Below are 12,537 nucleotides of genomic sequence, written 5' to 3'. Positions count from 1 at the left end.
GAGACAGATTACATTGCAGGGAGGAGCTAGGCAGTAGGGAACATAATGTGGTTCAGGGACTGTGAGACAGATTACATTGCAGGGAGGGCTAGGCAGTAGGGAACATAATGTGGTTCAGGGACTGTGAGACAGATTACAATGCAGGGAGGGCTAGGCAGTAGGGAACATAATGTGGTTCAGGGACTGTGAGACAGATTACATTGCAGGGAGGAGCTAGGCAGTAGGGGGAACATAATGTGGTTCAGGGACTGTGAGACAGATTACATGCAGGAGGGCTAGGCAGTAGGGAACATAATGTGGTTCAGGGACTGTGAGACAGATTACATTGCAGGGAGGAGCTAGGCAGTAGGGAACATAATGTGGTTCAGGGACTGTGAGACAGACTACAATGCAGGGAGGGCTAGGCTGTAGGGGAAATAATGTGGTTCAGGGACTGTGAGACAGACTACATTACAGGGAGGGCAGTAGGGAAAATAATGTGGTTCAGGGACTGTGAGACAGACTACATTACAGGGAGGGCTAGGCTGTAGGGAACATAATGTGGTTCAGGGACTGTGAGACAGACTACATTGTAGGGAGGGCTAGGCTGTAGGGAAAATAATGTGGTTCAGGGACTGTGAGACAGACTACATTGTAGGGAGGGAGACAGCTGTAGGCTGGGGAAAATAATGTGGTTCAGGGACTGTGAGACAGACTACATTGTAGGGAGGGCTAGGCTGTAGGGAAAATAATGTGGTTCAGGGACTGTGAGACAGACTATATTGTAGGGAGGGCTAGGCAGTAGGGAAAATAATGTGGTTCAGGGACTGTGAGACAGACTACATTGTAGGGAGGGCTACGTAGTAGGGAAAATAATGTGGTTCAGGGACTGTGAGACAGACTACATTGCAGGGAGGGCTAGGCAGTAGGGGAAATAGTGTGGTTCAGGGACTGTGAGACAGACTACATTGCAGTAACACTAAGGCCGATGCTGCAGCAAAAGCAGCTCTTGAAAAGCCCCTATCTCCACTGCTAATCCCGTACAGTGATTTCAAACCCACTATCAAAAGCTATACTCGGGACTTGATGCAAAAAAGGTGGGACACTCAAGTAGGAAGAAACAAATTCCATGAATTGAAGCCAACAATCGGTTATACCTACTTGGGTTGCCAGTCAAGACGTGATGAAGTAATTTTACGACGATGTCGTATTGGCCACAGTCGGTTTACACATGACTATCTGCTAAAAACAGATGGGGATGGACCCCCCATATGTCTCTCTTGCGATGAGGCTCTCACCATCAAGCATATTCTGCTTGACTGTGTGGATTTTACATCTGCAAGGGACTCGCATTATCACGCAACCAATCTGAAAGATCTGTTCTCCAGCGTGAGCGCTCATCTGATACTAAACTACCTGAGGGAAGTCGATCTATATCATAAAATGTAACTGTGTAATGTCAATAACGAATGTACCTGCTTTTCAATCTAGTGCTATGATATTCTCTGTTCTAAAATGACAACGTAATGAATGTATGTCTTTGAAACGAAACCACTTTGTACTTACAATGTATATTAATGCAGACTTGTTCTCGTCACTATATGGCTGGAATAATGCCGATGTGACGTAAAGCCCAACTCAACTCAACTCAACATTGCAGGGAGGGCCAGGCTGTAGGGAAAATAATGTGGTTCAGGGACTGTGAGACAGACTACATTGCAGGGGGGGCTAGGCAGTAGGGAAAATAATGTGGTTCAGGGACTGTGAGACAGACTACATTGCAGGGAGGGCCAGGCTGTAGGGAAAATAATGTGGTTCAGGGACTGTGAGACACACTACATTGCAGGGCGGGCTAGGCAGTAGGGAAAATAAGGTGGTTCAGGGACTGTGAGACAGACTACATTGCAGGGAAGGCAAGGCAGTATCAAACATAATGTGGTTCAGGGACTGTGAGACAGACTACATTGCAGGGAGGGCTAGGCAGTAGGGAAAATAATGTGGTTCAGGGACTGTGAGACAGACTACATTGCAGGGAGGGCTAGGCAGTAGGGGAAAATAATGTGGTTCAGGGACTGTGAGACAGACTACATTGCAGGGAGGGCTAGGCAGTAGGGAAAATAATGTGGTTCAGGGACTGTGAGACAGACTACAATGCAGGGAGGGCTAGGCAGTAGGGAAAATAATGTGGTTCAGGGACTGTGAGACAGACTACATTGCAGGGAGGGCTAGGTAGTAGGGAAATAATGTGGTTCAGGGACTGTGAGACAGACTACCTGGCAGGGAGGGCTAGGCAGTAGGGAAAATAATGTGGTTCAGGGACTGTGAGACAGACTACATTGCAGGAGGAGGCTAGGCAGTAGGGAAAAAATAATGTGGTTCAGGGACTGTGAGACAGACTACATTGTAGGGAGGAGGCTAGGCAGTAGGGGGAAAATAATGGGGTTCAGGGACTGTGAGACAGACTACATTGTAGGGAGGGCTAGGCAGTAGGGGAAATAATGGGGTTCAGCGCCTGTGAGACAGACTACATTGTAGGGAGGGCTAGGCAGTAGGGAAAATAATGTGGTTCAGGGACTGTGAGACAGACTACAATGCAGGGAGGAGACAGACTACATTGCAGGGAGGAGCTAGTAGGGAAAATAATGTGGTTCAGGGACTGTGAGACAGACTACATTGCAGGGAGGGCTAGGCAGTAGGGAAAATAATGTGGTTCAGGGACTGTGAGACAGACTACATTGCAGGGAGGGCTAGGCAGTAGGGAAAATAATGTGGTTCAGGGACTGTGAGACAGACTACATTGCAGGGAGGGCTAGGCAGTAGGGAAAATAATGGGGTTCAGGGACTGTGAGACAGACTACATTGTAGGGAGGGCTAGGCAGTAGGGGAAATAATGGGGTTCAGCGCCTGTGAGACAGACTACATTGTAGGGAGGGCTAGGCAGTAGGGGAAATAATGTCATTCTGGGACTGTGAGACTAAATGACAGGTGTCCTTGAGGTCTTCTAAGGTACTGACTATACAACTAAAACTGTTGACTATGGTCCATCATGTGCTTTCATAAGGTCTTGGTGACCAGGACCTACCAAAACTTAGATTATGAGATAGTTTGTTTACTGTTGACAAGGGTCCTTGAGGTCTTTTTGTGATGTTTTAGAATAAACTGACCCACTAAAATGTAGATTATGACGTGGTCTGTGTACTGTTGACAAGGGTCTGGAATATAGGGACCCAAACAAAACTAAGATCATGAGGTGGTGTGTGTACTGTTGACATGGGTCTGGAATATAGGGACCCAATAAAACTAAGATCATGAGGTGGTCTGTGTACTGTTGACAAGGGTCTGGAATATAGGGACCCAAACAAAACTAAGATCATGAGGTGGTCTGTGTACTGTTGACACAGGTCTGGAATATAGGGACCCAATAAAACTAAGATCATGAGGTAGATTCCTTACTGTCGGCTAGCTCCGGGAGTTTGGGGATCAAGTCGGCACTGCCCGGCCTCTCCTGGAAGTACTTCTCCGCATCAGGTTTGACCAGCGGTTGGACGGCATCTAACTCCTTCGTCTCCAGGGCCTGTAGACAGAGTCGAGAGAGTGAGTGAGTGAGTGAGTGAGTGAGTGAGTGAGTGAGTGAGTGAGTGAGTGAGTGAGTGAGTGAGTGAGTGAGTGAGTGAGTGAGTGAGTGAGTGAGTGTCTTGATGTCAAGTGATAGATTGAGTCCAAACCACTTTACAATACATGAGAAACAAATAGACATAACTGAGGTCAGCAGAGTTCCTTCTCATCCAAAGGGCGTTTCCCTCTGCTGAAAACGGACGGGGATGGACCCCCCATGTGTGTCTCTTGCGATGAGGTTTTCACCATCAAGCATATTCTGCTTGAATGCGTGGACTTATCGTCTGCAAGGGACTCACATTATGATGCAACAAACCTAAAAGATCTGTTCTCCCGCGTGAGCGCTCATCTCATAGTGAACTACCTGAGGGAAGTTGATCTGTATCATAAATTGTAACTGCGAAATGTAACCACCATAAATTGTAACTATGAAATGTGACTAACAAATTGCCTGCCTTTAAATTTGATGCTATGACTTTCTCTGCTTTTAAATGACAATGTAATCAATATATGTCCTTGAAACAAAACTCATTCCGAGTATGTACTTACAATGTTTACTAATGCAAACTTGTTCTCGTCACTATACGGCTGGAAAAATGCCGATGTGACGTAAAGCCCAACTCAACTCAACTCAACCCATAGCGGCATTATCCTGCTCGTGTTCCCCCTAGACAGGCAGTCAGAATACCGAACTGGTGACAGTACTGGTATGAACATTTATTATTCGCCTGTGGAAGATACTGCAGTGTAATATTTTCACGGCAATATTACACTATAGTGTAATACCGCTAGACACATGACGTCATAATGGTTACAGTTATGACGTCACAATGCTAATGCCTCTGTCACAGTGGTATTAGGTCGTGCTTGACTCAGGGAAAGCTGAGAGTCATCACACTGTATGTAGGCAGTTTCTATCAGATAATGTTGGAGAGTAATAAACAGAATACTAAACTCGATGCCGTGAAATACCATTTTTATTAAACTTGTGAAAGATTTAGTATCAAACTCGCTTTTGTCCGTTTGATACTAAATCATTAACTCTTTTAATACAATTGGTATTACACGGAATGTCGTTTAGTATCCTCTCTATATATAATTATAGACAACAATGGACAGATGAACAGTTAACAATGGACAGATAGAGAAACAACAGCACTTTCTTGGACCAGTTGATGTGATGGCAGACACGGCCAAGGTGGTGAACGAGGTGGTCGTTGCTTCCATAGTTAAACTGTTATGGATGGAACCAATGTTTCACATATGGAAGCGACATTTTGAATAAATGGTTGGTATGACTTTTCATAGTTAGATTTGAATCCAAATAAACACCAAGATTTCTAACAGAGGGAGAGAAAGGAGAGACTGTCTGTACTTGGTTTAAAAGCTGTCCATCAATTGGGTGTCATCAGCATAAAAATTAGAGCTGTATCGGGCATCGAACTATCAATGGATTGCAATTGTTGAGTCTCCGATAGCAATTAATCGATGGTAGAAATGAAAAACTATCGATGCATCGATAGTATGTGTGACTATTGATAGTTTAGTAATTGACTTCCGTTGACAAATGCGCAGCACAAAATACGAGAAGGACCAGATTCATTCACTTTATTGTTAATGGTTATGGGGGCGGTGGGGTAGCCTAGTGGTTAAAGCGTTGGCTCGTCACGCCAAAGACCCGGGTTCGAATCCCCACATGGGTACAATGTTTGAAGCCCATTTCTGGTGTCCCCCGCTGTGATGTTGCTGGAATATTGCTAAAAGCGGCGTAAACCCAAACTCAGTCAGTCAGTTAGGTTGTGAAGTTACTATGTTTATTCAGACACTTTTTGAAGTATTCAAATTTTTCTTTGCTTTATCCATAATCATAGTTTGACAATATATGTTGAAACATGGTTAAGTTTTGGCATCTGTAACTTTTCAAAATATTCCTTGATCGGGACACTTTATTATTGTGATATCTCACTGCTGTGTTGTTAGGACTTACTTAAGTTACTCTATCAGATGTGCAGTTCCTAGATACTTTCAGTTTTCATGCTCAATCCAAATGAATTTGGATGGTTATGTATTTTTATTCAATGTTAAGGCCAGACCAATTTTGTCTCATTTTACGGATCCGCCGGTCGTGTTTTTTCAAGAATAAGAAAAAAAATATTTAAAAAATTTCCCTACTCGAAAAATAAATTTCTAATGTTAAGATAGCGAGAAGAGAGAGATATATGACTACGCAAGGCAGTTTGTTGGACACTAAAACACTGGTATCTGTTCTCAGAGATTTCAAAACTGAATTATCTAACAATATTTGTGTTATATAAATAGTATCTTCCAAAATGCCAATCAGGCATCTTGCTTCACTGAGTTTATGTTTTGTCTGTTTACTTGATGTGGGTTTCAAGGTTTGTTTCAGTTATCAAAAGAGACTGAAACTACTTCAACTGTATATGAGACAATTCAAGGAGAAAAAAAACTATTGCAATAGTTGGTCACAATAGACTGTCTCAGTAGTGGCTTCCCCCTCAATAGTCAGCCCTAATAAAAATGCCGTCCAATGAGATGATCTGAGCTGAGTTGTCCCAGATGTTTGGTGTGCATAGTGTATGGTATTGGTCCTAAAACTGAGCCTTGTGGCACTCACATTCAAGAACATGGGTGTCTGAACGTTCTGCTAATTTGAACAGATTGTGTACTATCTTCTAGATATCATGAAAACCATCTCAGGACTGTGCTGTTTGTATTCAATCTGTAGCCCTGATAACAGTGTTGCATGGTCGATAGTATCCAAGGTAGCAGAGAGGTCTAAAAGCAGGAGCAGGGCAATATTACCGTCATCTACGGACATCTTGATGTTGTCCAGAACACCATTGAGAGCTGCTTCAGTGCTATGTGCAGTAGGGCTGCAACGAATACACTATGTGGCGAATATGATACGTATCCTGAATATTGGGTAACGAATATGAATAATTATTCACGAATACAACATTGTAGTTAAGTGATTGGTGTACAATATGGAACGCCCATGTTGACAATGTTAATTTGTCACCGCAATAACCAGTGATCTCATGACACTAAAATTTGGTATGTAATAGTTATAGATGACAGTACCATGTGCGGCCTTGGCAAACTAACATGACTTGCGCTACTGCAATGCTAGTACATAATGCATTCTTGCATATCTCACTTTCCAAAAGTACACAAGGGTTCAAGTAAAACATGCTCCCTTAAAAAAAAATCGTAAATATTCGGTAATGTTCAGTTCTGGTGACCACGAATAACGAATTGAATTCACGAAGGGCTACGGTTCGATTCACCGAATATGCGAGTGAATCGTTGCAGCCTTAACCCTTTCAACACCAGGGCGGCTTAGCGGCCACAACGTTATGAGTCCCCAGACACCGGAGGCCGCTTAAGCGGCCAGGCAGTAGTCACGTCAAAATGAGACATAATTTTAGGAACTTACCTGACTTATGATTCATATATTAAATCCATCACATTTCACAATGTCTGGAAACACTTATTAAATTTCAATTGATCATATATTATCGGCAGAATTAAAATTATAAACTATTTTTCGCAATATAATTGAAAACAACGATTCTCGGACACATGCTTCGGGAGTGGGTCCACAATAACATTGTCAAAGAGCAAAGTAACAATGTTTCGAGGAAATGATTAAATAAATAGAATAAACTAATGAATAAAATCAACAACAGCATTCATAAAAGTTGTCAAACGTACATATAAAATTACTTTTTCCATCTTTTTGTGCGATCATGTAATGCAAGTCAAATCACTGACAAGTGACATCTCGGCTCTCGCCGCCTCAATCTTCACGCTCGGACACGATGTTTAATGCGAAAATATATGCATGAAGCATTTTTGTCACAGGTCATAACCTAGCACGATACGTCCAATAAGTCCCATAATTTACGTATATGTAGCGATTTTTTGCTTAATATGTTCAGAATAGTATTATTTTACCCAAAACTTTCGTCTAAATCGAAAGTTTTCGTTTGAGGGCGGTATCCATTGCCGTAATATGATTGGCTGCCTTAGGTCACGCGGTCTGATTTTGACCAATCACGATCCTTATAGCAGACTGTAGCGAAAAGCGTCATTAGAAACCAATTTTTATCCAATAAAATCGCTTCTTACAACTGTGAAAATACTCGGCAAGGGTTCAGTGATGTTGTTGATGTTCAGAGCTTTCGAACGAGCGATACCGGCATCAAATGATTCGCCTCCCATGTTATTCATAATGAAGCTTCAAAACGGAGGTATGTTCCGTTGTTATGTCATGTTACCGGCGGAAAGCCACAGATATCGGGAAATAGGCGACCATACATATTATTTAAGAAATCTTTTTATAATAATTTTCTGATTACGTAAAAGTGAAAATATAAAAGAAAAAGGCACGGGCACGTTATGACAAATGTCACAAATGGAAAAAAATCGCCATAGTTTTTGCTTCTTTCGTGGTTTATCTGGACGTTATAAATGTAAGCTTGCATTTTCATTCAAAATAATTTTATTTAAGTTGTAGTTGTATTATTTGAATAATATGATAAAAATAAACTTCATATTTATCAACAGTAGGATTAGATCTTTTAAATGGTGTATGGGATGTAGTAGCAATAACGTTTTGCAAGCTTATAATTTCCTTCATAAACATAGGCTTCATCTATGACCTCAGAGTCTCTGGGAACTCGGTGTCATGGCAGTAAATGCCTCTGGTTGACTGGTGTTGAAAGAGTTAATGTACAGTACAATGTAGGCAGATTGATACTTATCAATCATTTGTTTGAGTGGCATTCTAGAAGTTGGTCGTATAGAGATGACAAGACTTCATGGATGATCAAAATAAAGAAGTTTAGAAAGAAAAGAACAATTAGAAAGATGTCCAAGCATCTGACTTCTGACAACTTTTTCAAGAAATTTAGAAAGAAACGAACAATTAGAAACTTGTACATAATTGCTCTCATTACTGCTACTGCTGCAAAAATACAGATTTTGGAAAATCTAGTCATAAAGTTTGCTCAAAAACAGCCATGAAATGGAAACAGTTGTTAGGCATCCCATGTGTGGCTGTTAATAAGTATATCCGTGCAATATATGATCATTCTTCTGTTATTTTATATATTTTATATTTTTTTATTAGTTTTTAGCATGAATGTAAACATAACAAGAAGACAAAGTCATCAACGGCAAAATACTCTTTATGAATATGTCTGCTAGTTCAGTGTTCACGAATAGCGTCTGACCGTCTGACAATCCGGCAGATTTGCCAACAGTCCGACAGAAGTGTACAACCTGCCGGCCCCAGTGTCTGACTGTATATTTCACAATGACTTTGACTGAATTTGTTATATGTGACATGTGACACTTGTTTGCTGTTTATAAATCTTATGTTTGTTAATAATTTCAATGTCAGTTATGAGAAATGTTAAATCTGAAATATGTGTTTAACTTTATTCTATGGGTCCTGTGAATTTTCAATGGGTCAGACAGACATTTGAAACTTACAGGACCCAATGTCCTGTTACTTTGAAACACCATTCTCGAACACTGCTAGTTATGATTATGTCAAATGTTTTGGAGTGTCAACAGCAACGTGGAAGGAGAGTATTGAAAGATTTTTAAGATCTGCTCCAGAAAGGAGCACTACCACCAAATTCAGTTGAAGCCTAACTTGTTGCCATGGAAATGCAACAAGATGACATCCTCATGTTTCCATGGAAACAGCAAAAAGTAAAATTCATATCTGGGTATAACCCCCAAAAGGCACATCTAGGGATCATGCTTGATATGTGTACCAAGTTTGATGAAGCTAGCATGTATAGTTTGGAAGATCTGCTCCGGACAAGATGGCATCCTCACACAGCCTAAGTGATGTTTCCATAGAAACCGCAAATAAAAATAATTCATATCTGGGTCTAACCCCCAAAAGGCACATCTTGGGTTCATGGTTGACATGTGTACCAAGTTTGGTTAAGCTATCACCAATAGTTCAGGAGTTATGCTTCGGACAAAGTGTGAGGGACGCACAGACGGACGGACCTCGTTTCTACATCCCCCCAACTTCGTTGTTGCGGGGATAATAACTTAGACAACACTTGCTCTTATCTAAAACAGTTACCAGAAAAGGATTCTGGATTTCTAGATTTTACATAATGAATATTTCAATACAGTTTTGTATCTGAAACCCATTATTTAAAGTAACATGGATTAGCTAACAGCACATTGCCGGGGAGAGCCACAGTCATACGATCACTCAACCATGCCCATTGCCGGTTGAGACACACAATTTTCAACTGTTTTTCTTAAATGTGGCTTTCCCGGGCTGTAACTTGGTATCGTCGCTATAAGGCTGAAATTATGCCATCACTCACTCACTCTCTCTCCCTAACTCAAACACCCACCCACCCACCATCCCTCCCTCCCTTACTCACCCACCCACCATCCCTCACTCACTCGGCCATTTTTGTACCTGTGGCAATGTAAATGTCACTTTGATAATTAAATTAACTCTAAGGGATTCCACACAACTAAAGCAGAAACTTTTCCACTATTTTTGATCACCTACTGATTAAAGTTTAACATTTAAGATAATTTTTTAAAATCCTCTATAATGCGTTCTATTTTTCCCCGCCTCCTACAAAGTGTTTCGCTGACAGAATCTGTAAGTCGACTAAAAGGTGTTTCACCTGCGATAAGACAGAACCGTGAACGTGACTTGGACTAATAATTACAACCGAGCTTGACTGGGCTGCGTCGTGATCGGACCATGAAGGAAAACTAGATTTACTGACGAACTAGAATTACTGATGACAAAACTGACGTCTGATACAATCCCATAATCTGATGGTTACTACAAGTTCTAATGTCTTTTCTAGGTCCAATTAGCCGCCTCCATGGTGTAGTGGTTAGAGCGCCCCCGCCCGGAGAGCGGAAGGTCGCGGGTTCGATCCCTGGGCCGTGCCACACCAAAATATGGTACTTGTTGGTCCCTGCCTGGCCCTCGGCATTAATGAGTACAACAAGGACTGGTCGGCTCGGAGTCAGTATAATGTGTCTGAGTGGGGTATTCATGCTTAACTGCGGCATGGTATCTGAGTGAGCTAGCACTATAAAACCAGCTTAAGTCTGGGCTAGTACAAGCAGCCACATATACACATGCATGCACGTTGGCATAGGAGCGAAATATTCTTAAATATGACATTAAACCCCATTTCACCTAACCTCTGGATCCCGTTCCACAAGTGATCTTAGCATGAAGTCCAATACTTAAACATTGTTGTAGGGGTAAGATCCCTTGTGGACCAGGGACCAGATCGGCAATATACTTGCCGATGCATGTGTTTGTGATGGTGCCATCATTGGGGGAGGATATGTTCACCAGTTTTGTGGAACACCTGGCATTGTCTCTGTCTGATAGTGTGAATCGACAATAGTTTCTGGGACAGTGGGGTAGCCCATTGGTTAAAGTGTTCGCTCATCATGCCGAAGACCCGGGTTCGATTCCCCACATGGGTACAATGTGTGAAGCCCAATTTTTGGTGTCTCCCGCAATGATATTGCTGGAATATTGCTAAAAGTGTTGTAAAACAAAACTCACTCACTACCATAGTTTCTGTTATCAGCACATGATAAGACTGAACAAGGTTTACAGAGTTATAGAGATTTGGACAGATGAATGTAAGAAAGGCATCTCTGGTGATCCTGGCTGGTAAGACTCATCAGCTCAGGGCCCTTGCCCCCTCTACACGCAGCCCAGACAGTGAATGGGACTTCTCCCAGGAAACGCTGCCTAGTCGAACTCACCATGAACTTCCCTGACAATATGTAGACTCCCCAACACTGCAGCCTTCTGCACTACCCAGAGTGTCAGAAGGGCTGTGCTCCTGGTGGAGAACCCGGGCACTCTGCTGATCTGCACCAAGAGATCAGGAGTACAGATTGACAGTGTACTTGGGATGCAAGCAAGACATTTCAAAGGTGAGGTCTGCATATTTAGCTGGTCTTTTCCTGAATCTTGCCGATCACATTGCAGTTAAAAGAAACAGAAAATTTGATGATATATATAAATTCATTGACTTTATCAAAAAGGACAAGATCAGGTTTGTTGGCTGGAATTCTTCTGAGGCTGTATATGGGTCTATTCCAAAGTAGTTTAAAAGCATCATTTTCCATGACGCCCCGGACGCGGGCTTCCCCTAGGAAATGCCATCTCGTCGAACCCACCAAACAGTGAAGCCAATCTCAACACTGCAGCCTTCTGCATTCCCCAGAGTGTTAGAAGGGCTGTGCCCTCTCCAATGTCAGTCTAGACTAATGCTTAGTATCTGAGTATGATTTTCATAGAAACAAGTAATTCCTATTAAACTGCAAAGGAGTCCCAGTTAGAAGGGAGCTTTAGAACCTGAACCTGAGGAAATCTATACTTGCTTCATTTAGCGCTTTAGCATTGAAGAAAGGGCTGGGCGGAAGGGAAAAAATGTGATTCTGGGACTGTCAGACAGACTAGGGTGGTATACTACTCAAGGAGCTGAGAACTGTCAGACAGACTAGGGTGGTATACTCCCAAGGAGCTGAGAACTGTCAGACAGACCAGGGTGGAATACTACCCAAGGAGCTGAGAACTGTCAGACAGACTAGGGCGGTATACTACTCAAGGAGCTGAGAACTGTCAGACAGACAAGGGTGGTATACTACCCAAGGAGCTGAGAACTGTCAGGCAGACTAGGGTGGTATACTACCCAAGGAGCTGAGAACAGTCAGACAGACTAGGGTGGTATACTACTCAAGGAGCTGAGAACTGTCAGTCAGACTAGGGTGGTATACTACTCAAGGAGCTGAGAACTGTCAGGCAGACTAGGGAAGTCTCCGATCTTCCTCTGACTCTCTCCTCACACAACACAGATCTCCAAACCAACTGTCTGACCGAGC

At 42.4% G+C, this 12,537-nt stretch overlaps 1 protein-coding gene across 1 annotated transcript in view; it reads right to left on the bottom strand.

Annotated features, from left to right (window-relative positions):
* The window catches only part of LOC124256764 (WD repeat-containing protein 49-like), a 152,569-nt gene that overhangs the window by 8,123 nt on the left and 131,909 nt on the right, over positions 1-12,537 (bottom strand). The window contains exon 28 of the mRNA XM_046690727.1: positions 3,433-3,553. Within this exon, the coding sequence (XP_046546683.1) occupies positions 3,433-3,553 (121 nt within the window). The remainder of the gene's footprint in view (positions 1-3,432; positions 3,554-12,537) is intronic.

The sequence above is a fragment of the Haliotis rubra genome, unplaced genomic scaffold (assembly GCF_003918875.1).
Source record: "Haliotis rubra isolate DU_JTF1 unplaced genomic scaffold, ASM391887v1 Scf639, whole genome shotgun sequence".
Taxonomy (NCBI): Eukaryota; Metazoa; Mollusca; class Gastropoda; order Lepetellida; family Haliotidae; genus Haliotis; species Haliotis rubra.
The sequence above is the reverse complement of the archived record's forward strand: the minus strand, read 5'-3'. Positions and strand labels throughout refer to the sequence as shown.